The 27760-nt window shown below is 33.6% G+C and overlaps 2 protein-coding genes across 2 annotated transcripts in view; both read right to left on the bottom strand.

Moving 5' to 3' along the window:
- LOC113474074 (N-sulphoglucosamine sulphohydrolase-like) overlaps positions 1 to 768 on the bottom strand; it is a 3100-nt gene extending 2332 nt beyond the window's left edge. The window contains 1 exon segment of the mRNA XM_026840908.1: positions 395 to 768. Coding sequence (XP_026696709.1) covers positions 395 to 665 — 271 coding nt within the window. The 5' untranslated portion in view covers positions 666 to 768.
- Positions 769 to 1005: 237 nt separating this feature from the next.
- On the bottom strand, positions 1006 to 27760 carry LOC100182818. Its single transcript, XM_018817120.2, has 51 exons — positions 27547 to 27760; positions 27163 to 27429; positions 26847 to 26994; positions 24862 to 26491; positions 24164 to 24457; positions 23571 to 23699; positions 22811 to 23292; positions 21966 to 22539; positions 21549 to 21755; positions 20822 to 21116; positions 20331 to 20582; positions 19413 to 20160; positions 18879 to 18984; positions 18390 to 18568; positions 17743 to 17876; positions 17338 to 17465; positions 16949 to 17154; positions 16312 to 16482; positions 15712 to 15824; positions 15300 to 15409; positions 15020 to 15098; positions 14319 to 14429; positions 13860 to 13980; positions 13390 to 13507; positions 12768 to 13062; positions 12312 to 12480; positions 11955 to 12049; positions 11704 to 11822; positions 11191 to 11397; positions 10913 to 11058; positions 10666 to 10782; positions 10008 to 10138; positions 9601 to 9708; positions 9117 to 9287; positions 8628 to 8788; positions 8351 to 8511; positions 7854 to 8000; positions 7224 to 7309; positions 6656 to 6789; positions 6229 to 6409; positions 5848 to 6010; positions 5418 to 5650; positions 4991 to 5165; positions 4604 to 4766; positions 4028 to 4193; positions 3537 to 3725; positions 3107 to 3272; positions 2541 to 2809; positions 2139 to 2300; positions 1732 to 1837; positions 1006 to 1525 (listed from the first exon to the last, which is right to left on the bottom strand). The coding sequence occupies exons 2-51, from the start codon at positions 27280 to 27282 to the stop codon at positions 1302 to 1304; spliced, it is 10899 nt and encodes a 3632-aa protein (XP_018672665.1). The 5' UTR covers positions 27283 to 27429; positions 27547 to 27760; the 3' UTR covers positions 1006 to 1301.

Raw genomic sequence — 27760 nt, 5'->3', positions numbered from 1 at the left:
TTGTTTGACCATACTTGTTTGTATTCTGAACCCAAGCCCCCATTTTTTTGAAGAAAAAAATGTTTCATTTTGTAGCTAATACGTAGCGCTACAACACATTCAAAGCTGGTGCGTGCGAAAAATTTATAAATATGTTTTTATGACGAATATTAATATTCATAATTAATATTTTTTCGAATTTTAAATTTTTGATTTCAGAATCGGTACCGCTGGGGTCTAGTTAGTACAGTGTCCAAATTTTAGGTTGGTGGCACCAGTAGAAGGTATCGAAAATGGCCGCTAGAATATCTGTATTCTAGGATCACCTTGGTAAAAAGACGGTGCTAGTGAGTAATAAGTAGGGCTCAAGGTCTCTAAGCAAACTTGTATTGTCTGTATTTCACAATTTTCTCACCATTTTGATGCTGTGGCAAACCAGTTAAGATTGTGGAACGACTGGGGGAGCAGCTGCTCACTGTTGTAAATGCATTTGAATATACAATTCCACGATCAGCAAGATCGTTAATGTTCGGAGTTTTTATAACATTATTCTCGTATGCGTTCAACTCAAATCCGAGATCGTCGGCAACTAGAACAAGAACATTTGGACGAATGTCTGAACCACTACTTAAAGAATAAACCCAGAACAGGATATTTATAAATGAAATTGACTTTAAAGTGAACATTTCTACTAAGAAACCCTTTTAATACTTCAAAATCCAACAAAATAAACTCGTGAATTCTTGAAAGAATAAACAAGCTCGAGGAAAACCCTCTGAAGTTGTACCTACATGACAGTTGTCATAGTCCTGATAACGCGCCTAATGGTTTCACATATTTTTGCTCTCCTCTACAATCTGTTCTATAAACATGTATCAGACTTTCAATGCTGATAAACAGATTATATCCTTCCCCCTGTAGTATTCAATCACATCATACCGGGTAGAGCAGGGTTACCATATTATACAAATACATTATCAAATTACAGCTCTTACCAAATTTTGTAAAACACATAGAATCAAAGGGTTGTTTTAGATGCGTTTATTTGCGTGATTTCCAATGACTGTTTAATAACAATAAGCTTCTGTTGGTTTTTAATTCTATACACAGATATGTATTGCTATCACACCAACATGCGAACGCCAAATTTTGTAGAACAAATAAAATAGAAAGTTAACTAAGGTTTAAAGTTCCAATAAAATCAAACATTTATGATCTTGCTCTTAAATCCTACAGACAGATAGCACCAAGGACTAAATAGAAACATCAAAACAAACATAATCTACGTGGAATCATATATACAAGCCTTCATGAACCAATTATTAGTATGACTTAATGGACATCAAGTCCAACATGACGTCATCCATCTCTACGTCATCTAACTCGGCCTCTAAGTCATCCACATCAACGTTCTTGTTTTCATCTTCGTAAAACTCAAGCTCGATATTGGACACATGAAGAGTCAATTGGTCGATCCTCTTCTCCAAGATCTGCTCCGGATGTGGAATGTACACAAGCTCATCTTCTTCTTCTTCGGTCTTTGATCCTAAGAAAGATAATGATAATCAGATTTTTTATGTTTTCAAGAATTCCAGATGATAAAAAGGTGTTTAAGGTAAAACGTATTTATATATTCGTTTTAAAGTTGTTATATTCTTACATAAAAGTAGTTTCTAAACTCCTATATATGCACTGCAATTGGGCATGCACATACTATACATTGGTGTTGGAAAAATCATATAAGGAACTTACTTTCCAAAAACACAGGCATCACACTGTGAATATATCCCACAAGTTGTTTCTTCATGTAATCCACAACTTCAAATTCATTCTTGGTTCGTTCAAGCTCGGCTCGCGCCTGTTACAAATTTGAATGTCAATAAAACTGAAGGCCTTGTTTTAAAATAGGCGCCCTAACAAAGTGGCCAGCGTGTCTACATCCAACCTAAAGTTTACGGGTTCAAAGCTTGACACTGCTACTATTGTGGTGAGTGTGTCCAAGACACTTAGCAGTAAGTGTTCTAACCTAGTGAACCCTTTTAGGTTGTCAAAAAATTAGCATTATTATAATAAATATATTATGCCTGGCACGAATAACATATATAGCGACAATGCGACATATATGAGTTATGTAATCACAAGTACTTAAAAAAACTAACCCTTTTAATGCTTTCATCCAGAATAACAATAAACATATTGAGCAGAGCAATTGTGCAGACTCCAGTAAATGCAGAGAAAAACAAAGGACCTAACAACTTGTCTGCTTCTTGAAGTTGAGTAAAATCAAATCGATTTAACAGCATAGAAAACATTTCACCAGCCTGTAATGAAGTGTGTTAGAGATTTTGACATCCAATATTTTTTGCTATAGTTTGTTAATTAACAACTTTTTAAAATTAAAAGACTGTATTACTTTTTTGGACTTTAAAACAAATTTGAGATCAAAAAATCAAGTTTGGTTTTATTTAAGTATAACAAAGTACCAGCTCTATAAAAGGTGACAACCACAAACTTTGTTAATGACTACGACATATCCGATTTCATAAAACACAGGCACTTACTGCTAAAGGAATGTTGCTATAAGCATAGACTGTCTGTTCGAACCAGAGATTTGCAAGAAACAGAAACCCGAGAAAATAAATGCTAAACATGACCGAGAACAGGACGACAGGTTTTGCTGCGTAGGACAGAGTCATCGAGAGGAGGCGAATCCTCCGGTTAAATCGGAGGAGACGGGTGAACTTGATGGTGGCAAAGAAGAGGATGAAAGACATCAAAAATCGAAAGATGTCGTTCCATAAGATCAGGTATTGGAAGTTTACAAAGGTTTCTGGAACGAATATATTTTGGTTATAGGTGTTTGTTCTTTCCAACTTGTTATTCAGATATACCATAAAGCGTTCAAGAACTGACTATAATTTATTATTAGTTTCGCCAGACATCGTCAGTTAGGATTACTTTACTAAAACATATATATATTGGATCTAAATGCGCGCCAAATGTTTCCCACTAAAGCATTATGAAGTTTAACCTTAGTACGAACTTTCATGCAGTTTAAGTAATAACAAAATCAAACATAAGTTTATTATAAAACTTTGGTCTAAATTTTATTCTCAAAGTTGCATACCTTTATCTACATCTTGAGTGATTTTGTCCAAAATGATGTGAGAATGAATGTAGCGAACACCATATATACCAGATGCAGTGATTGACATGAGAGCTGATATAAAGTCAATCCAGTTCCAAAAATGGTGAAAATATTTCCATCTTATTTCCTTAATGCTTTTCAAAATCTGAACAATGGATATTTTTTTTGATTTATGTGTTTATCAGTATCAAAATTTGTTTTTCCATTTATCAATTTCTAAAAAAATTGTTATTTTAACCAATTCTACATCAAATCTACGGAGCTACTTTTTAAATACACCAAAAATATAGGTTTAAGAATAAATAACTGAAAATGGTAAAAACTTTACTATTTCCAATTTTTTAGTCTAGTATAAACTGCATATCATTGATGTGCTGCAGTTAAGAACATAAAACAAAACACAACTTACGTTAAAAATCTTGTACAGTAACACAAGTACAAATATGATGTACGTTATCACCAGCAACAACCCTTTGCCATCAATAAACTCGTACAGTCTTATAGGGGATATCACAGGGTAAGGGAAAAATGCCCCATTTGCAGAACCTTCAAGTAGTAACACAACGGATGCAAAGAGATTCACGTTTGCATTGTAGACCTGCAGAAATGAAAATGGTGCATGATGAATACAAATTATGAGCATATATATTGAATAAACGAACATGACAAGCCAACGATGGTGGTTAACTGGTTATAACGTGGGTGTTCTGTTTTACACACCTTGTGTCTGCTAATGAGATACCACGTATGTAACTTTGTAATTGGCTTTTTATTTTTTTTTTGTTCTGCTGATCATTTATACAACCCATTAATAACCATTGAGCTGGAGCAATTGTTGTTGAGTGTCTAGCCCAAGACACATACGTGGTGCACCATAAAAACATTTTAAAACAAACTTACTGTAAACTCCACGAATATGGCAGATGTAGGCCGATCCACCCAACCATGATCTTTTAATTGTTTTAATATTTTGCGACTTTTCTTTGCAGTGTTGCCCAGTGTTACTGAGTAACCCCCGCCATCATAGATATTTAATAAGCCAGTGTAAGGATGTCCGTTAAGTTTCCTGTAACAGATTTTTACACATGTCATACTTTGTGTCAAACTACCTAGTACAGGGGGATTACTGGGCCTGGAATAAATCTTGAGTCCTTGAATAATGAATAATTAGCTTACTCACATAAAAAAGTCAGAATGTACCAATGTATAATTGTTCACAACCCTTCACTAAAAATATTGTTGAACAATAAATGTTGGGCATCTTTTAATATTTATAAATAAAATAAGAGTTTACAAGAAACACAAAGAGTTTTTAAAACCCTTTTGTCTCTAGAACAATAATTCCATTACTGCAAAAAACTTTTCCAAAATGGAATCTAGTTATTGTCTGTTATGTTGGAATGCCAAGGCTAAATTCCAAATATTGTGCTTCAGTAAGCATCCTTAAACCTGATACCCTATCCCTCAAACACTTACGCAGAGTCTTGAAAAGACCACGGAGACAGAAAATTTACGTCTTCATCCAAACTTCTATTTTTCCATCCTTCCACAAAATGAGCTTCCTCCTGAGAGAATATGCTGTATGTGGAAATGCATTCACGCGGAACCCTTGTTATGTTGTCATGCATGTCACAAGTTCCTGTCAAAACATTCCTTGAAAACATCACTATGTTGCTCTAATTAGTTATTTTTAAATACATGAATGTTATCTTTTTATTGGGCCAGAGATTGCCCATTACCACCAAGAAGTAATGTAGCAAATAGCTGTTTCTTTATAATTAATGTAGTTTGAAAATAACATAAAAATGATCAAAAAAAAAGTCAAACCCAAAAATATTCTAAAAATGTCTAAGAAATTGTCACCTTTTTTCACTCGTAGTTGGCGTATTCTTGCAGGTCCAGTAACAAAAGTTTCCCTATTGCTGACATATCTAGAATGCAACCACGTTACACGTTTTCCATTGTACCAATCTGATGCATGGAGCCCTGGTATGAGAGAATTGTTGCACCAAGACCAGAAATCACCAGGAGTTCTGACCTAAGATGAATCAGATTTTTTTATCGTACCTACTTTGTATTATTGCAGCATATTTTTTCTATTTTAATGATCAATCTAGTTTTACTGACGATTTTTGTACATTTTTTTCTCTGTTTTAACCCAAGAATCTTTAATATTCTTTATATTTCGAAAAGCTGCTACAATATTTACTTTTTATTATTATTTTTAATTTTTTTACTACCTTCCAGAACGGACCCTTTTTGTTTAATCTTTTTTTTACACAAACATTACCTCATCAAACAGTGGCTCTCCTTGCCTGAGAAAAATGTCTGAGAGCGAGTCATGAAATCGGAACGACATTGGATCTTTTGCTGTGTTTGCCGCCATGAGGAGCAGTATCAGATAAAGAAGATAAACGATGACCTCATGGATTGTTTCCAACATTATCTTGTGTTTCTCACGAGCCAACCTCGCCTCACGAAGTTGCTCTTTACCCACAGCGTGGACTTTACTGGTGATGTTTTCTGAAGGAAAAGGGTTAAATGCGGCCATTGGACCATTGTGGGTTGTCAGCCAAAAACAAATGTGTTAAACAAGGGACTTAACCAGCTGAAGTTTAACGGAAAAATACTTTATTTTGAATTGATTTAAATTAGTATTAAGCAATCCTAATTGCCCTTTTTTCAATATTGTGCATAGTTTTTAGGAAGAAGTTATGTACCGATCTCAGGTGGAAGTTGGAAGAGCCACTCCTCCTCTCTCCTCTGCCACTCATCCTCATCCATTTCCTCTTTACCGTCTTCCTCTTCTTCCACCATTTCTTCAGCTCGATGCTTTGCACATCGATTAACAAAAACTGAGAGAGCAATTGCAGTCAAGATCACCTGTAGAAAAAGTACAAAAATATTAAAAAACTTGTTTTATTCCTAGCACTCTTTCAAAAATTAAAAGAAACTATAAATATAAAATTTTGTTTTTATTTTATTGAATTCTAAAAAAAGGTAAAAAAAAACAGGTTACCTGTTTAAAAAAAATATGTACTTGCATTTTTAAATTGATAATAAAAGTAGGAAAAAATGACTAATGTTTCTTTATACATTACCTTTGCGGGTTGTATTATGAATACTGACTGTGTAAATGAAAGAACTATAGAAGTCAACCAATCTACTGATTTAGCTGCACCCCAATCTATGCTATACATAAACACAAACGAAGCACTGACAGCGGAAACAATAAACACAAGGCTCCATGTGAAGTAGATGGTCCAGTGCGGTAATGTGAACCTGAGAAAACAGGTCCAATAAGATTGTGTTACAGCTATTATTTAACTCAAGCTTTTTTAGCTCATTTTCTGTAAATTTCTGATCATTAAAAAGAAAAAAGGATAATCCTCCAAAAATATCATTATAAAAAGCTGCCAGTTAAAAAAAGCAATACGAAGCATTAAGCTACATGATATTATATGAATCTACATGACAGCTACATGATGTTATATAGTTTTCAACCTTACTTTAAAATTACACTCATACCCTGATTTCTTTTCTGGCTGTTCTATTGGATTAATCTCCTCCCCAACATCGAGCAAACTTCCAAGTGAAAATCTACTCCCTTTTTCTTCTTCTTCAGGTTTGGGAGGATTTTTTGGGCGTGTTCTTCGGAACATCTGGCGAAAAATGGTGAGAACTTAATTGTGATGTAACAGAGAGTTTAATTGTTCTTTAAATAATAAATCAACTATGATGTAACAATGAATTTCCATTTCATGCAGATAATCATTCATTTTTGTTCAACAGTTAAAACGCAATAAAATTAGCAAATTATAGGATAACCCATGTTCCATTACATTTAACAATTCTATTCCACACTTAAGTAGTAGGACCAGAAACATAAAAAATAATTCCACCGTTACAAAAAACTGTTACAAAAAGTTAGAATACTCTTATTTATAAGCATTTAATGGCTCATATGTTGTACAAAAACGAAGTGTATTTTTACCGTTTTTTTCATATCAGATGAGCTGTTGAAAGATTATTCACATAGCAGTAACATAATACTCTCAGTAAGTATTATTAAAATGTAATGTAAAACCCAACTAACCTGGACTATGAGAATATTTACTGGGAGGACAATGAATGAAGCTTGAATGCTGATTAGTAATTGCTGGATTGTAAAAGATATTGGACCTGGGTGGAAATATCAGTAAGGATGGGAACAAATTTGCTTTAAGAGGTTTGCAAATAAAATAGGGAAATATGAAAATACACAATTTCTAATATAAAAACAGTTATTTAAAAAACAACAACAAAACTTTATGTTTTTAAGAATTACTTTATGTTAATAAACAAAATATTAAAATTGCAGTGCAAATATATAAAATAAATGCACCAAAAAAATCATAAATATTCTCTTCGAATACAGTAGCGAAGATCAAATTAATCAAAACAACAAAGAAAAGGAGCAGCAAAGGGACAGTCACTAAAAAAATGGGGGTAAAAATTACTGAGATAAAAGTGTGTAATAAAATGTGGCTTCTAAACCCAACACTGTAAAAATTATAAAAACTTGAGGTGAAAACCAAGTTTAGATGTCATTGTAAGAAAAGTGTGTGTAAAGACATTGTAAAGATAAGCAATACAGTATAAATTAAATCATATTGAAATGTATTTATTAAAACAAATTAAGGTCTAATTGGCCGAATGGTACATAAAGATATTAATGGTTCCAAACCTATTTCCAATCTTCCCTGCTGGCCCCCATCAGTTTCATCTCTTCCAAAAAACATTGCACTTGCCAGCATTGTAGAAAGTAGGACTGCTAATCCACTGGATAACCTTTGTACTCTGTTGAACCTACTCTTGGTAGGTCGAGATATTACTGTGGGAAAAATAGATAGTTAGGGAGTTATGAAATTATCATATTTTCTGTATATTGGTGGATACATGAGAATTTTCATTTTTTCCTCATTGGAATACAAGATATTTTTCATATTTTCTAATGTATACAATGCAAGAGATTATATTCATTTTAAATACTTAGTATGCTTAATATATAGACCAGGATTTTTTAACCAGGGGTGGGAGAACTGTTTCTAGGGGGCGTGTGGACGGTAAATCATTAAGGTTACTTAGGTCTACTCTATAAAGGCAATTTTAGAACAAGGTGTGGGAATTGGTTTGTGATTTTAAATGGGTTTAGCATTGAAAAAGGTTAAAAACCAGACTTACAAGAAAACCACAAATGTCCGTCACTGAAGTCTTTCCTGGTTGAAGAAGCAAAAAGATGTTTGAAGTTACTTATTTGCTGCTTGCCGGCCACTGGTAGAACGCGGTCTATACTTCCATCTGATTCATCAACTGCTAACCAGTCATCACAGAAGAACAAAGAACTAAAATAAAGTGTTTGACAACTGTCGTTATATAGACCATGGACTGCTGCCTTATCAAAGTGTTTTAACATGTTTAAAATACAATAATAATAAGTAAACAAAATATATTCACTCACTTTTTATTGGTTTGCATATCACAGACAGAGACATGATCAAGGTACCAAGATGCGTATGAACCTTTGCCTGTGTTATTGTGGAACACTCTCACATAACTCAATGCACCAAGTGAGTCATCCACTGCCATTAAAAACTTCTTCACACTTCCACGTGGAAATTTCTAAGAAAAAAGTGATCAATGAATTGATGTAAATAATTTATCCTCGTAAGGGAGAAGAGCATGACTTTTCTATTTTATTCAATGTGTGCCTGCTTACAAGTTACTGTATGCTACTTGTAAGGATCTGGTGCTATAGAAACGTAACATACAAAAATCAAGTCAAACTAAAATGGATTGTTTTTTTCATTTTTAAAGACTCAATAAACAATATTTAACAATAAAAAACATTTTTTGTACACTTTTTAAAGCATGTGCCACAACTATATTAGCATTTATTGATTTAAATTTAAAATTGGAGATCTCTTTGCAAAGCTTAAACACTACATACCGTGCCAGGGTTTGGAGATAGTCTTCTGACTGAGGTGTTCCCGTTTTCACCTCCCAAGACAAAGAAAACTTCACTCTGAGTTTCAGAATTTCGTTGCGTACCAGTTTTAATGGTGATTTGGTAGAAATATTCATCACAAAGTTTATTGTCGGGAAGTAGAGCAACGCACCACTGTGTTTAAGAAATACTTTGGGTAAAACATAGATTAAGTTTGTTCTTAACCCTATCTTGGTGTAAGCTTTGGACATGACAAATTATCTGTTATAACTTGGGTATCCTAATATGTTTTCTGATAAAGGTGAATAGAATGAAATGTCAAAGCTGCTTCAGATTTATATGAACCACAGTAACAATAACTTATATGTAGGTGGTATCATACACCTCAAGCCCACCCCTAAATCATTTATGTAATCATTTGAATAACTATTTAATATCAAACATGATGAATTCACACATTAGATAATATCATTTATAAAACTTTTACCTTCTGTATATCTTTTTTATCTTGTCTTCTGCAGTAAAATAAACCAACAACATAAAGAACAAAGATGCAGATTAACGTTAACAACACAGATAGGTTGTCTTTGATGTTCTGCAAATATAATCTTAGGTAAAAGAAAAACATTTGCCTTTTTCCCATCTTTTTGTTATTATAACCGTTTTCATAAATTTTAGTCAGTAGGAAATAATTCTAAATGAACACTTACAGGGCTATAGGTTGTTACACTTTTTACGAGATGCAACTGTATTTTGCCTATATTTTTAAGTTTCTTATTCCCAAAATATTTTTTATACTTTAAAAGTTTAGTGATTGTAATCAAAAAGTTTTTTATTTGATTTTTTTTTATATATTTGAGGCCCTTGAAACAGCTTCAGTAGTTCATGCAGTACCTGTAGTTTGGATGACAAGGAAGCAAAATCAATGGGATTTGGAGCCACAAGAAATCCAGCTCCAAAAGAAGTTAAATGATTGCAGTAACAAACAACAATGCTACTGTTGCTTTCGGAGCTTACATCACATCCTACAATGTAATCAAATAATTATAGGGGGAATCTGAAAACATCTTGTAATGTAGTTGTTGCTTTGAAAACAAGTATTACTGAAAAGTGAATAAATTAATACAATTTGCTTAATCCTCGCGTGGCCGAAAAATGAAAGTTCTTATAACACAGGTGGTCTGTCCTATACAACTCATGTGAGCTTACGAGTTACCATGTATGTTACTTTGTGAGCGATTACTTTTTTTCTATGATTGATAATTTGGACAACCCATTAGAGACCCCACAGTTGGTAAGTGATATGCTTAGGCTGGTGGCATATATGGAACTTCTGTAACTGTTTAAAGCAGGCTAACTAGTCAAGTTCTTTAGCCACACATTTCATATTGTTTCTATAATATATTATTGATTAACATATGTTTAATGGTACATTGAAAAGCTGTGTAATTATGCAATAGTGGATTAGCTATCTACTATTCATTACAGTTTCCTTTTTATTGATTTAATCCTAAATATATTATGACAAATATATTATGACGTAACAACAAACCGTTTGTATTCCATTGTTGTAATGTTTCGTTCCAATATCTGCATGACGTGACAAAATTGTAAATTTCGTATTTCTGCAAAGTCATGTTTTGTGGACTAGTTACATTTCCATTGTCATCTAAAAAAACGTTTCAGTGGTAAATGTATCAGAAAAAAGCACAGAAGTTAATTTATTCATTCATTCATTTTTATTTATTTATGTCATGCGCTCATTCATTCAATTATTCATTCATTCATGCAATATTCACCTATTTCATGAATTCCAAAAGCATAGCGACCCAAATAAGTATCAGATCCGTTGAAGCGTAACCGATAGGGGTGATTGGGGTCATCAACAAAGTTGGGCAACTCTCGGGTAAAATTAAAGTTCGTTGTATTCGGAAATTCTCTTAAACTAATTTTATAAAATCAATGTTAAAATTTCGTTCTAAAATAAGATTTAAAAGTAGTGTGATAAATTATTACATTTTTTTATATTTACTTCCCTAAAAACAAATAATATAAAAAAAACTTTTAAAGGGTTTACTTTTCTGTTTGTAAGAAATAGATTCTGAGCTTGACGTTGTGCATGGAGACATTTAGCGGTTGTATGTTGATAAAGGTGACATCTTCTATTTTATTTATCGCCATCTCATGATACGACATTTGATCGTCACCAGAGGGCGAGAAAGAGTACACAGGTGCGGAAACTGATGATAGTTTTTCATCAATCGGAATTTCAAATCGAAAGATGCTGAAAATAAACAATTGTGCACTATAGTTGACCTTTGCACCTCATTACCAACAGTAATGGTAAAATAGTAAAGTGGGGTAAGATGAGTAGCGTACAGTTGTCCCATGTTTCCGGACCATGTTTTTAACAGTTACCAATGCTCTTGTAAAGTGTTGAAGATAAGGTTATATAATACTGTAAATGTTCTTTGTTTACTACCAAATGAAACAAAAAAAGAATGAAAACATGGACCATCTTACTTGAATCTACTGTGTATAAAAGTAACCTGTTACAAAGAGTACTGCAAAAAGTATAAATTATCCAAACCTTGAGTTGGTGTCAACTTTGGAGCCATTCGAATATTTAAAAGTAAGACTGACCACAGAAGACCTCACGTTGTCCGCACTACCATCCCACACAAAGGGATTGTCTTTCATTGTAAGAAGCTAAAAAAAGTAAACTTGATCATATAAAAATAAAAAAATGTTGGACAGCTTAATTCTCACAGGTTGATTTTTATAAAAACACTAAAACTTTTCTAAAAAAATACCATATCATAACAAAGCAAAATGTCATACCTCTGTTTCCATTGTTACATCTGGTGCAGAATCAGTTGAATTGCAATCTAGTAAACCAACTTTGCTTGACTTCAGTATATTAGAAAGGGAAGAACCTTCAGAAATGTTATAAGTTACTTAAAATATTATTTGTTTCTTTTTCACTCAGGATTACCAAGAATATATTAACAACAAAATATTGAGAGTGGCCACAATGTTATATTGATATATTATGGAAAAAATTTCTACAAATATTTAACTTAAATTTTAATAAGGTTTTAATTTAGATGACCCCAGCAGCCAAGTTATTTCATCAAATGTTAGTATTAGTATTATAAATCTTGTTTCTGATGAGACCTGTCGAGCTGCCAAACTCACCGCTGTTATTGCTTGTTTTACATAAATCAGCTGCTGATGTTTTTTGAGTTTCCAAACTGAGCCCTTTGTTTTGGATGGTGACAGGGGGTTCTCCTGACTGCTTCCGTTTTAAAATTGAACCGGACAACGAAAATATGGTTTCAGTTGCTTTGGAACCAACAGTCTTTGCCTGAGTAAAAAAATATTGCAAGATTTTAACTAGATATAGTGTGCATGGAAATATAGTGTGCATGGAAATTATGAAAATAAAGTACAAATCTTTTTAGGTAAGTTACTTGAACTGTTAAAAAGGATTGGCCAATTTAATAAATGTTGTCAATTAATAACAAATTAAATGTTTTCATATTAAGTAATAATCTTTTATCTACTTTCTATGTCACCTGGTTTACATTACTGCGGATCTTACCCATTATAAAATAAAACAAGGTATTTCCAGTAAATATATAATCCGCTTACTTGTGCCTTGTTCTTCTCATATAACTTCAGTCGGTCAGATTCAGTGTTCGCTCTCATCTCTTCTCTCTCCTCCGGAGACAAATACTCCTCCTCTTCATTTAGGGTGATCTTCAAAGATCGGGATGGTGCAGGATTGAATGAGAAGAGAGGAAGATCAACCAAACTCGATGCGGGGTCAGTTTTTTCTGCATCACCGATCACCTGACTACGAGTTGCCATGACAACATTCTCAAGTCCAACAGCAACAACGGAAGCGGATTCTGTGATGTCCTCTGATGACTTTGAGGAAGACAGTCTAGAAGAGATCTTCCATTAAATGCGGGAAGAGAAAAATTTGTTGGAGATTTAAACTTAATCATGAGGGGTGTCAAACAGAACACATGTGTTATAAAAATTGCTGCTGCCATGCCAGCATTAATAAATTATATTCATTTCAAAAAATATAAATTATAAAAATGGTTGCAAATATAAGAATAAACCAAAAAGATTAAGATTCACTGGAATAAGCCATTTAAGATTTATTTGATTATTTTAAATTGGATACTATCCCTGTGCAAAATTTCTTAGTAGAATTAAAGTGGCAAAAATTTCGTATTTACAAAACATGTCAAACTGAACTTACTGAGACAGTAATGCAGATCTTTCATTCAATGCATCCACAGCAATAACTTGTGTGACATCATCCACCTCATTTGCGATCTCAGTGATGCTGCTGATGGCACTGCAAGACTGGAGGATGCCTAGGTAACATGAGATGAAATATTTTTATTTAAAAAAAAAATAAATTAAATGATGGTAACTTGATTTTCCTTGGCAGGCATCGCACACAGATGTTGTGATTCACATACCATATGGCTTACGAGTTACCGTGTTTGGTGTAGCCATGTATGCACACACATGTGTTTTTGTGCAAGATAAAGACTGTCATTTTCTGGCCCCAAAGAGATAAATCAAGTTACATTCGTTCATTCATTCAGTCATTTATCAAGCATTAAGAATTTTATGAACGAATCAGTTACCAGCACATTACAAATACATGCACAAGGTTTTTGTAATATTAAAAATGCAGACTGATTTATTTAAATATTTTACCATCAAGATCACTGTCTTTATTGATCCTTCCCACTACAGCATTCATTAATTCACTTCTTATTTCTGTTCGTGACTTTTGTTCATCTTTTGAACCTTGTGTTGCATTCGTTGCATTTGCAGCCTAACAAAAAGTAGAAACTTATAGAAAATGATTCAAGAAATTTTTGTGGTACCACTGAATATATAAATAGGTGTCCTATTGTAAATTAGATACAGTGGCTTCAGGAGTGTGAAACAATTAAGGAAACGGATATTTTTATATGTATACATGCATCTTACATAGTATTATATCATTACAACAACCGCAGAAGTGGAGATAAAAAAAACACTTTAATAACACATTTGATGTCCCATAGTATACACTTTAATGACATTATGCTCATAATAACTTATAGGCCAACAGGGCATTAAGAACATGGTTACCATGTGTTTTACAGCATATAAGAAAAGTGTGCATACCTGTCTGTTTAAAACACCAGAGACAGAACCAGATAGTTGGGATATTTTTTGAGTACTTGATGTGAGAATCTCAGCATTTGTTAAATTCTTTAAAAGCTCATTAGATAGTTCCTGTAAGGTGATAAATGCAAGTATCAATTTAGGATAGAGTTTCCAAGGATATGTATATATAGAAGTACCATTCATGTTAAAGATTGAGTGTTTCCGGCACCGTTGTATAGTGGTTAGCGCGCCTGCCTGTAACCCAGAGGTAATGGGTTTAAGGCTCGACGCTGTTACCATTCTTGGCGTATGTGTCCTTGGGCAAGACACTTAACGGCAATTCCTCAACCTAGTGCACTAATGGGTTGTCTGAATTATCAGCCATACATAAAAAAAAATCAAAAAAATCCAAAAAAAATAATCACCCACAAAGTAACATACATGGTAACTTGTAAGCTGGCACGAGGTGTTAAACCCGTGTGATAACGACTGTCGTTTTCCAGCCACGCGAAGATAAAGTAAGTTACATTCATTCATTCCTTACATTTGTTTCTCTACACAGAAATATTATATACAGTGTAATAGAACAGCTAAACAAATTTGACTTCAATATCATATCACCTACACTCAAACACAAAATCCTGATATGGTCTGTAATTGTATGAGGTATGTAATGGCACAGATTCTGTACGATGTGAAATCGTTTAGTTCATACTTACAGCTTCATAAACCTTCACTGTCATATTGGTGACAGCTGATTCTCCGTATTCATCAAACACACGAACCTGGATCCATACTCTGAAAAGTAAAATCACTGGTAGAAAATATGTGTAAATGCAAGCTCTTTATTGTACAGATGCAATTGATTTTTAATAAACAAATATATAAAGTATTCTATATGGGTGAGATTCAATGGTAAGTTACACCAGGAAACGTAGACTTAGTCCATGAAACTTGGGCTGCTTTCTACTATTATTTCAATAGACTTTATTGTCTTACTTGAAGTCATACTGTGGTAAACCAGGAGGTAGATATCTATCAAGTAATGAAGCTGTGTTTCCATATGAAAGTAAAGTTTGTGGGAGGGTGGGATCAGTTTGACAAAATACCTGGAGATGGAATGTAAATAATTTGTCTATTTTTGTATGTGACAAACACATTTTAAGGTTTGGGTTTTGGAAAAATGCCGTGGAGGCTATTTAAGTGTTATTCAGGCCAGAAAAATGAAAATTAATGATGAAGATGTATTAGACCATTACCAAATCAAACTTTAACATTTTATCATAATTCTCAAAATACTGAATTATTTTGTCAGAAATCTTTGCGGTCGCATAACTCAAAAATGTTATAAATAGGTTTAACAAAGACTTCTTGATTAAAAACAGGCCTAAATATTAACTTGAATAAGTACCTGATACACCAGCGTATAATCATTCGGTGATATATAAGTACTTCTGTCAACATTAAATCCCTCATCTTTCCAATTCTCACATATTATATTAAATGTTGTGTTTATTGCAGTACCTGTAACAAACCAAACAAATTAATAACATTTTAAAATGTTAATATGACAAACAAGTTGCTTTATTGGTAAAAGGTGGAGATTTCCCTTTACAGTTTTATCAAGAATAGTATTACATATACTGGACATATGCTAACATATTAAAAAGTTGTTCCATCTGCTTTAATAGAAAACAAAACAGATGTGTCAAATCTTTTGAGTTTAGGACTTGAAATGGAAATGGAAAAAGAACATGCTATGTACTGAGATAACACATCATATAACAAGAAAGAAAATCTAACTGTAATAAATTCTGGAAATAAGACTTTGATCTGGTGCTCATTGAGTTGAACAATTATTGTGTATAGAAATATGTAGACGTAACAGACAAAAATCAAGTTTAATTAATTGTATAATAAAAGATACGTATTTCGCCTGAATGGCATCGCCTGTCTCTTTTTCAAATAGATCAGACAAAATGGAGATCTAGATACATTACTGCATTCCTACCTTCTAAAGGGGAAATACTGCATGAACCACCGTATGGGGGAAGGTTTGTTGACAACTCCATCTCAGTGATGCCAGGTGCAGTATCAGCAGTGATGCCAGTGATTCTTACGTGGTATTTCTTACCAGGTAGAAGGGAGTGGGGTCTTAATACAAGGGAAACACTCTCACTACCTGAAATTAATGTACAGCATTAACTTTTTGTCATGATTTTTTTAAAGTTAGCTACAAACACAACTATTTCCACAAACTGGTAAAAATTACAAACTTCTCTAAAAACACAAACCTAAAAAAATAATTGGTTTTGGTTCTATTCTTTTTTATCATGATTTTTTTAACGAATAGTTATAAACACAACTATTTCCTCAAACTTGTAAAATAACACACTTCTCTAAAATCAACAAACCTCTAAAAAAATTGGTTTTGGTTATAATGTTTCAATCTTCAGCCCATAAAACTTTAAGAATATGATGGAAATAATAAAACAGAATCATTTATTTCATAATTTTCCTACATTAAAATCCTATTTTATCAAGTAATTTTTGGGGAATTAAAATATTGTTTAAAATTTGTATGCAAGCATAAACACCTGCACAATAATACACTGGTTGTATCCTAAATATTGTTTCGTACAACTTACCAGTGGAAGATAATTCATTGAAATTATCAACGATTTCAAACAAGTCCTCACTCTCGCCCTCCTGCTGAGTTTGTATGAATAAAGTCCACTTATAACGAATACTATTGTTAGTATACACCATTGAGTTTTCATCAGAAAGCTGTACCACAAGACTTAGAGCTGTCCTGGTGTTAGTTTTGATATTGCAGTTTACTAAGCAGGTGATCCTGGGAATATCGAGTTTTATTGTTATGATAATTAAATTTGTAAGACTTAGATTAATACTATAGTTTATTAAAAAGTGTATTACTATGAAAAGATAACTGCCTATTGTATTAAAAGTTTATGAAAAATTACCACTAAATAAAAGCAAAGCTTCAAATTAAAATCGGATATTTTTTAAGATTTACTTTATTTTAGGGGGTTCCCCTCCGGATAGCTCCAAAACTTGAAAAGTTTTTGCAGAACGACCGCTTTTGTCTTTGATTTTTAACCGAACGATGTATTCGCTGTTGCTTCTTAGTGCAGAAGTGTTTACCTGCTCAAAATGTAAACCAACATATCGATTGTGCTAGAAGAGCCACATAATAGTTATATTAATAATAATAACTTGTATTTGTCTCTCAAATTACAGTTGCAAAGAATAAAAAATATTTAAAATAAAAAGACAGAATGTAGCACTAAAATAACGGTTGTTAAAGCGCTTACAGGTAAAAACATGTTTCAATTAAAGTTAAAAAAAGAAGCGTGGTTGCTACACCTAGAAGACAAACAACGAGCCATTTATGTTTGTTCAAGTTTAACCATATACTGACCTGTATTTTGGTACATGTATTGTTGAGCAACAAGGCATCGCATTCAGCATTCACTTGGCCATTTATTGCACCATAATACCCAGAAGTCAAACATTCCGATGTAGAATTGATAAATTTAAAGTGAGTGGAATCGGCTGAATAAATAAAATGGTACAGTTCAAGAGAAAACATGCAAAACGTTTTACACAGTGCAGGACACTTAAGCTTTAACAACTGCACTTAATTGTAGACAATACTTAATCAAATGTTTTTATTTTTTTTAAGCTGTTTATTAATAAATAATTGTAACTTGCTTTATTCTTACCTGGCCATGAAATGACAGTCATTATTAAACCGGTGTTCATATACTTAGGGCCAGCTTATGAGGTGTCATGTATGTTGCTTTGTGGGTGATATATTTTTAGGGATTTTTTTCTTTTTTATGTTTGGCTGACAAGACAACCGACTAATGACTACTGGGTTGGAGCTATTGCCGTTAAGTGTCTTGCCGAAGAAGACATATGCCCACAATAATAGCAGCAACGGGCCTTGAACTTATTACTTCTGTGTTAGCGGCAGGCGGGCTAACCACTTAGCCAAAGCACTGGACTTTCCCATAGCTAAGGCAGCAAATTTTCAGCAACCATTATTATTTTAAAACAACAAACCTGGCACATCACAGCGATACTGAACCATTAAACAAGTTTCTTCAGTTTGATTTAAAAGTTGAAGGGAATCGTTCGAGACTAGATCATTCAACCATAACTGGGGTATGAGGTCACATGACCTTAAACCATGACACAAAGTTTTGAAGGTTTGTGTTAAAGTTATGTTGGTGGTGTCATTGCTGTAAAAGTGTGTTGTTAGTGGGATTAAAATTTAAGATTGGTTTTTATAAATAATAAGTAAATAACGTAAAAATTCTCTTATTGCCTCTTGTTCCAAATTAGTTTTTAAGCAAAAGGTATTTAAAGTTTAAAAAAGAAACAAGAAGGTCCTAAAGTAACCGTAAAAATACTGCAACCAATTTACACCATCAAATAATGTAACAAAAATAATTCACACAACTAATAAAATGATTAAAAACAAAAACATACTGCATTTAGTAAAAACAAAATATTAAGGAATAATTCAATAGAAAACGACTATTGTAATACCTGATTAAGGTTAAGTTATAAAATATTGCAGATCCAGCTTCAATAACTCTGTGTTTGTTTGAGCAAGATAATGTTGTGTTGAGACAAACAGGGAGAGTAATCCAATCTAAAGTAATTTGTGTTTCATAAATGTATGTTATGGTAGTATAACATGGAAATGAAAAGTTTGTTAAATGTTAAGCTTGATAGGAAATATTAGCAATATTCTATAATAAGATTTTAGACATTTATTATTTTCTTAAATTTCTAAGAAAAGTAACTTTTAATGGTACAATACTAGCATCTTAATTTTGTACTCCTATTTTAAACCTATGCAAATATGAAACCACCACATTTTTAAAATGAATATGAATAAATGGATGTAACTTGTTTATCTCGTGTGGCGGGCAACGACTGTGGTTATAACACAGGTATTCTATTTCACACTGGTGTGTCTGTTTACAAGTTAACATGTTTGTACCTTTGTATATAAGTAGTGTCTAACTAATTAATCAATACATTGTGATTAAAAACAATACATTAGTTAAATATTACCTGGTTTTCCATCGAAGAGAATTTCAACTTCATCTTTTTGGTCTTCCAGAGGCTTAGTGAGGAGGATGGGACATGACCAAGAGTAAGTGTAGTTGGAGGATGTTGTGATGATGTTTGGATCTATTGCATCTGATAAGCTCTCCTCACTAGGGTCATAAGATGCGGATCCCGCATCCATCTCTATCATTTGCCCATGGCTCACTGCTCTTCGGACCCCGTAAGTAATCCCAGCCAAGATTGGAGGAAGAATAACATCCAAGAAGATGCAGTCAGAAGAAATCACTCCGGGAACTTGAAACATCGCCACGTTGATGCAGACAAGGTGAGGACCCATCTTAAAAAACCTTGGCTTAAAAGTTATATCTTCAGATTTTGAAGTAAACCTTAATCCTTCTACTGATTTAAACTTGATATTTGGTGAGGCAAATTTACGCGCACTTTGCGGAAGTTCTACAAATTCTCCAGTGTCTTCTTTCACCTCTTCTGTAGTAACAATATCAGTGCTTGTTTTAGCGAAGATGGTAAATGCTTGCCAAGTGATAATGGTCACCCTTGTCAAAGAGCAATCAATGCTGATAGAAGAAAACAATCGAAACTCAAGAAAGCTGAAGATTCTGCGAGCGTTTTGGAGTGAGTTCTCATTTAGTTTTTCGATCGCAACAGTTGGAAAATCGCAAATAATTTTTGTCACGGCAATATCTATTGAGACCTCCACTGCGGTGACTGAGTTGAAGCCCTGTACTTTGATCTATGAAATACAAGTCATGAAATATGCTTGTTTGACAGAAAAGTAAAAACTGTTTTTTTTATGCAAAGTGCATTAAAAGAAAAAGTAAAGAAAATGTTTTTGGATGAAAAAATGAACAAATTTTAAAAAGGAAACAAAACCACAAAAAAAAGGAATAAAATTTCACTTACAGTTAGAAACGCAGGTTGTGTGTAAACATGTTGCATTGTAAGATTCAAAGTGACGATTCCCTCCGACAATCTCCCAGCAGATATATTGTAATACGAAAAATTCCTTCCAGAAAATTCTGACTTGTCTTCCGTGATCAAGAAGAAGTTGTCCTCAGTGATCCTCACATCCAAGAGACAATCCCTAGTGAGTCCGAATGAGGATATCCTGGAAGAATCTCCCGGATCAACAAGGAAGCAGGAATCAGTCCCAACCTTGAGAAAAGAAGATAGAGTTAATACTCTTATGTTCATATTTAGTAATTTGGAGCTACAATGATTTATTAGAACAAATCTTATTATTAATTTCCATTGGTGATGTGTTTCAAATATTATAAATCCACTTTTTTATCGCTGCAATATTAAAATCATCAAAATTAAGATAAGTGTAAAAAAAAACCTAAGACTCTTAGCAACATACTACAAAATTTAATATTACCATAATGATGGTTTACCTGTTTCACTGAGAAAGATATGTTACTTGTCCTGTTTGCCACTGGTGGTTCGGCATCAATAAATGAAAGATCTTTTATCACAGATACAAGTTTTAAATCAGTTTCTTTCAAACTTGAACTAACAGGGTTAGAGGCAATACATTTCACTTTGGAAGAGCCCGACTTTAAAAATCGAACAAGTAAACTGGATTCCCATAGAAAGTTGAATTTGTTGTTTCCCGAAGCAATAGCAGGGCCGAGGTAACTGACTTCGGCTGTTGTGAGTTTCCGTAGACGCTTAATGTGAACACCAGACCTAAAAGAAATAAATGAACGTAACCTATTTACACTCATGTGGCAGCATGGATGTTCTGTTTTATACACCTTGTGTTTGCTTACAAGTTACTACCTAAACTTTTTGGGGGATTACTTTTTTGTGTTTGTGGCTAAAACTGAAAGACTAATTAGTGACCACTGGGTTAAAGCAATTGTCTTGTGTAAACAAGTCCAAGATACACTCAGTATCACAAAGTGAAATACTGATAGTGAGCAGAATTCTTGAACAAAAAGTTATTCAGTGTTTAAATAGCAGAATGGGAGAATGTAGCTGTATTACATTTCATGATTTAGTTAAAACGCTCCAGATTTTGAGATTCAATCATGTTTTGCAGTTTTTTTTTGTTAAATATTTATTTCGTTGAGCCAATGACATATATGCCATAACTTGTAAACATAATTTAAGACTTACAATTTGACCGTGTTGTCTGTAAGTACGTACACCATCCCACTGCCATTCACCACATATGAACTGTGATAACCGTTTTCATTGTAATCAAAATGAACCGAAAATTGTTCATCCACAAATTCCCAAACCATGTTTACTTTTGAACCATTGTATAACCCAGCATGCAGCTTCAAAGGTCGGCTTTGTTGGTAGAAATATGAACCTGGGACTCTGAAAAAAGACTTAGTTTAAATGAATGTCTCTAGTGTATATAAAACACCTTTGTTTTAATAACTCTGTTTTAGGTGTATAAAAGACACCATTGTTGTAGCTTGATAGTGAGTAATATATGTATTAACCTGAGAATGTGAGAGAAAAGACACATATCGTATTACTCGCCAATAAAATGACACACTAGATACAAGACAATTATGTGCATACCTTGTCTCAAACCCTTGCCTGCCATACACAAGTGCATAAATTTCCGATGATTGCTCAAATACATCAACTTCATTTAATTCTTCATCAAAGTCAATATACTGAATGTTCATTGTCACTGGACCCACATGTTGATACACCACAACAATGTCACTAAAAACTTTGGTGCTCTCACTGACATTATTGGAAGCTTTTACATTAATAGAGTAAAGTCCAGCTTGTTTGTATGAATGCTCAAATTCAGCATCTAAATCCACAGCAAATAAAACGGGACTGTCTAGGTAAGAAAAACTGCCATCTCCAAAGTCAATTTGATATGAAATGTGAGAGCCTTTGTCCAATGCTACAGTAAGCTTGAAGGGGTGGTGTAAAGAAACATCTACTTTGGTGGTATCTGTTACAGTAACATCAGGTTGGTCTTCAAGGTTAGAGAGCGTGAGCTGAATATTGCCAACAACTTCCATGACTTTAAATGAATATTTTAACATTAAGGAACTAACCAAATTCTTTAGCTCAACTTTGACCAAGTTATCCCCAACATTTTCCTTTGAACAAGTGAATGAGACAGGGAATATGTCTGAAATAAATCAGGTTTTTGCATAATTGAAAAGAATTAGTGGTTTATAAAGGATACCAAACCAGTAACAAACCTAAAATCTCTAAAAGGTAAAATTTCCTTTATGGTTTAAACTTATTTCAATGAAAAGACTTAGTTAAATTTGGGAAACAATAAGAAATGTAGTTCGAGCACGCAAATGAAGTCTTGTTTGGGCCAAATCTGGCCTAAATTCTAGATTTTTAAGGACCCATATAAAAAGGAAGAAAATTACTTTTACCAATAGACGTACCCATCTCATGTTCTCCATAAAAGTTCTGTGAAGCTTCATCCCCCCCAGTGCCCGGAAACTTCCAAAGAGAATAAACATTATTTGCCCAGCAATTAGATGGAGCAGGCACTTGGCTACCATCGTGGATAAGTTTACCATAAAATAAAACTTCACCGGGTGGAAAAGCAATGGGGGGGACGGAAATTTCTGTTAAGTTGTACTTCCCACTATGTAGAGGGTTTTGGACGATTATCATTTGATCTAATACAACATGATGTCGATCAAACACATTCCACACATCCATAGAAACAACATAATTTCCAGGATTAAGATATCTATGTTGAATTTTGTGGAAGTCAGGGTGTTCTGGTGACCGCCGGGTAGAATTTTCAGAAAGTTGTAAAATGTTTGAGTTATCGCCAAAGTTAATTTCATATGAAACTTCCGATCCAATTGTAATGTAACAATGAAAAAATACATCATCAATGGCAGAACGAGCAAAACTGAAAATATGAAAATAGTTTTTTAATTTCCACTAATGACTTTTTTTGTTAATGACATTTTTTCATAAGTTGATATTTCATTAATAAAAAAATAGCAACATTTTTGCAAATATAGGATAGAATCAGGAAAGCAATTTTCTTTTTCTTGAACTACCAGATGATTACAACTCCACATTTAAACTCCCTTCACACAGTTTCCATTAAAGATCTAAGCATAATGTCATGACTTATATTAAAATACAATTTTTTTGCATGTAAGTCATACATAACAACATTACCTGCTTGAAACAAGCGTTAGACTTTCCCCTTCAATGTTTAAACCAATCTGTATAGTTTGAGTAATATTCATTCTGCTTACTTCATTGTATGTGTGAATGGACACTGTGTATATCTTAACCTGTGTATACCTGTCATAAAGATAGTTTGGGTAACTTTGCAAGTTAAATCAATAAACAAACTTGTTTTGTGTTCGCATGGCAAAGCATAGACAGTTAGTATAATACGACAGTTCTATTTTAAAATCTTGTGCCCGCCCAATAGCTACTATGGATGTAACTTTCTAGAAGGTAAGTTTCTAGATTTCTTTCTTTTTTTTAGAGTATGGCTGACAATTTAGACAACCAATAAGGGACCACTGGGTTGGATCATTAACTGTTATTATACTAAACAGTGTAGGTAAAATTCCTTAAATCATTTAGGAACATTAAGATGTGTTGGAAAACTGTAGCAATATGTTAAAAGGTTTAAAAAATGAAAAAAGCAATAAACATAGATGACATTTGTACAGTTAAGTAATAAATATAAAATTGTAAGCTTCGAATTGTTGTTTAGGAATGTTAATTTACACTAAAATCGCAATGTTGTATTCTACCTGTGTGTAAAATTCATTTCTCCTGTTTTATCATTTAAAACTAAATCGATTTGTTTGATTGGAGAATCATCTCCAAAATCAACCAGTACGCTTCCAGTTGGTGTTGGGTTAGGATGACGTAGCAGAAAAACTGTCACGTCATTTGGAACAATAGCAGGGGTTATTAAGAGTTCAAGTTGGGTGATTGGAATTTGAACACCCAACGAAATTTGACGCTGTTTTGATCCAAGAGAGTTAAACGCTTGAACAGAAATCATATAATCACCGCGGTGCTCATACAATAAGCATGCCTGTCTAAAATGGAAAATAAAAAATATATTTTTAAACCTAATAAAGTCAGCATATTATGTAGCTATGTTCAATCAAAAACTAAAACATAAAAAGTTTATGTTTTTTTTATTTATTTACAAAGAGGAATTATTTATTATACCGAATCCGAAACAAAAAACTATAAGAAGCTATTTCATTGTTTAAAACTTTGTCACTACCTTTACATCACATTTGAGAATTTCTATCAATACAAAAATTTTGATTTTTCGTTGGTATGTATAATGGTTAGATACTTAAAATCATGTTATAAAATAAAACTTTTTTTACAGAGTATACTCCTTTTAACCAGGAGTAACATAGTAACTTTTAGCTTAAGGGAGCAATTAAATATAAGAACCTTTCACACTTAACATAAAGTTACCACTCACCTTGCCCTGCATTCATCCTCTCCACAATATTCAACTACATCGTACTCAGGGTGAAGTGGATTGCCAAAGTTCCAACTAAGAATTATATTGCTTCCAGACGAGATATTTACGTTTACACAGATCTCCTCATTTACTTGTGCTATCTGCTTCTCACTGGTCAATGTAAACCCACTCACTGGGACTTCAAATGTAACATAGGTAGCTATGGAAGGGGACGGGTCTGTCACACCGTTATAGCACGAGACAAGTAAGGTATAAGTGGTTGCTTCTCCAGGTAATAAACATCTGTCGCTGTTTTGAGGGTCTTGAATATACAGTTGAGTAGGTATTCTGGCATGACCAACTTTAGTATCGCTGTTATAATACATCATTGCTTCATCGAAGTTTTGTACGTCTTCAAAATAATCCTGCGTAACTTCGGTGAGAGATTTGTTGCCGAAAAAGACCAGGCAGTCGATATGAGATCCTTGGATAATTCTCCAAGTATGAAGATATGGTTGTCCATACTCTACAACTGCATCAGTTGCGGATTGAAGCCCATGTATTAACATATGGACGACGGCAAGTGTTTGAACTGTTCGAGACTGCAGACGATTCCAGCAACGTACGCTTACAATAAACTCCCCTGCTTCCTGGTACCTGTGGTAGGTGGTAGGTATGGGGAGTTGTTCAAGTGACAATGTTTCAGGTGGGGACTCATCACCATACACCCAAGTGCATTGCATATGGGTGCCTGAAAGACCAATGGTAGTAATCACAGCAAGTTGCCCCGGTTGCACAAGATCCAGCTCGACAGAATACAGTTCCACTTTTTCTATACTAGGCAACACTTTGACAGTGTATGTTTGTGAAACAGCATCATACTTAGCCATGTTTTTAACTGTCGTGGTGACATGTTTAGCGCCGGAAGTATTGTAGGCATGTACAAAACGGGAAGCACGAAGAGAATCGGGATAATAAAAGTTTTCCAATTCGCTCCCATCTCCAAAACTGATGTGGAACCACAAAAGCTCATCATCTGCGCAATTTGAACTTGGGTTTTTGGAATTTTCGCATTTTAGAATGGTAATCCAGTACGTTACCACTTGCTGTATATCAGGTTGGTTAGTTGGGGACATTACATAAGAAATTGCAGTAGCTGGAAACACTTGCGTGTACACAGCAAAGTGTGTACTTGTTGCATACACTGCTGCACGTTGCTGCCCCAAAATATTTATTCCACATTTGTAACCCCCGCCCCACTCTGTAGCCCCACAGTATTCACCAGGGATGTAAGACAGATCCTTAGTAGATGAGAGGGGGAAATTTAAACTAGAATACCCAAGACTCATTTGCTGATTTTGAGCAAGAAAAAATGATGAAGAACAGTCAGATTTATCTAATGATGTGATGGCTGCCAATTTAGTAGTATTAAAATTAGAATCCATACAATTGCATTTCCATGAGGCAAGAGCTGACACTGATGAATTGAACTTTTCATAACAAACAGCCATACATGCTTGCGGTAGGCTGTATGATCCAATAGAGTTACTATTTGCACTATGGTTGGTTGGGTTATGCAGGTTTACCATGAGGTGGTTATGATTCGACAAATCATTGTCAAAGTTGTAACAGCCTTGGTGTAAATAATCTAAAAAGAAAATTGTATAAAAGTTAGATCATGTTGTTGTTACAATGATATTAATTTTAGCACAGACAAGAATATTCCATAACCAAATTAATATGCACATAAAAATCGAATATATAGAATTAGCAAAGAAACGACATAAATACAAACAACTGGTAAACAATTGGGCAATTTGCAGATAATCATAATGGGTTCAATTATTTGGGTAGATCTGAACAATAAGTGCCTGTTAATTAAATAAAAATTATTTAACTAAGATATAATTATGAATATACAAAAGTTGCTTTTTCCGATCATTTTGATATACTTTCTAGATATATAATTAAAGAAGATAAAATAAAAATAAGGAATACCCTACCTTTAACAAGTGGCAACTGACAAATGAGTTGAGCGTTAGTGTTTTGCTCATAACTCCACAAAGCATCTGGATATCCATAAACACCTGTTTTTGAAAAGAATTTCGCAGAATCCGTTGCAGAACTAAGGTTCATGAAGGAATCAAAACTCTGAGAATTAATATTTGAATAAATGAATGAACAAATGTATTAGAAAAAAAAAGTAACGTATTTATGTAAACTAGCAACATTATAATAATACCAATATTAACTTTACTTCACTCTTCGATTTAAGTAGTATAAATTTAGCATTATATAATATGATGTAAATGTACACACCATGCTTTCCACTGTCCTTTGAATAAAGTTCCACCTATATTTCTCGCCATTGTCGACCCTGCTAAGATCTAACCAATATGTTGAAACAGTGATGAACAACCATGTCGGCAAAGTATTCATATAACGATAGTGAGTTTAAAATAGGCAGGGTGCTGCCATCTGCAAATGCATTACATGCAGATTCCGCTTGGCTGTGTGTGTAGGTTCCACTTTTATGGTAATAGCACATGCTACCTATCTGTCTCCAATTTTTTCTGCATACGTCACCTGCAGAAAACTCTAAATTAGAAATATTGTCTAAAATTTAGTTTCAATTAGAAAAAAAAATGATTTTAACCAAACATTTAACATTATTTTACATTTTAACATGTTATATTTATTTACCAAGCATTCTAAATGGTGCTCCTTCAACTAAATTGCTCCAGAAGTGAATATCCGCAAGCCTGAATGTGCTGAAACCACTTAAATGGTCATTTCTCTTTCCAATTGTTAATGAAGTAAAAGGATCATAATATTCTGCTGATAAAGTTCCACCAGAGGCGCTAGAGAGAGGAGATATCGAATCCCAGTCGGTTGCTCGGTGCATTAAAATATCATT

This window comes from Ciona intestinalis, chromosome 2 (genome assembly GCF_000224145.3).
Source record: "Ciona intestinalis chromosome 2, KH, whole genome shotgun sequence".
Taxonomy (NCBI): domain Eukaryota; kingdom Metazoa; phylum Chordata; class Ascidiacea; order Phlebobranchia; family Cionidae; genus Ciona; species Ciona intestinalis.
Note: the sequence above shows the minus strand (reverse complement) of the source record. Positions and strands in the feature narration are given on the sequence as shown.

Excerpts from the sequence above, each read along its gene's own strand:
- LOC100182818 (XM_018817120.2), bottom strand. The coding sequence starts at position 27,282 with ATGAATACTTTGCCGACATGGTTGTTCATCACTGTTTCAACATATTGG. Across the intron at positions 11,398-11,703 it reads AAAGTTGACACCAACTCAAG|CATCTTTCGATTTGAAATTC; the intron begins GTTTGGATAATT and ends GTTTATTTTCAG. Across the intron at positions 8,789-9,116 it reads TATCTCCAAACCCTGGCACG|AAATTTCCACGTGGAAGTGT; the intron begins GTATGTAGTGTT and ends CTTTTTTCTTAG.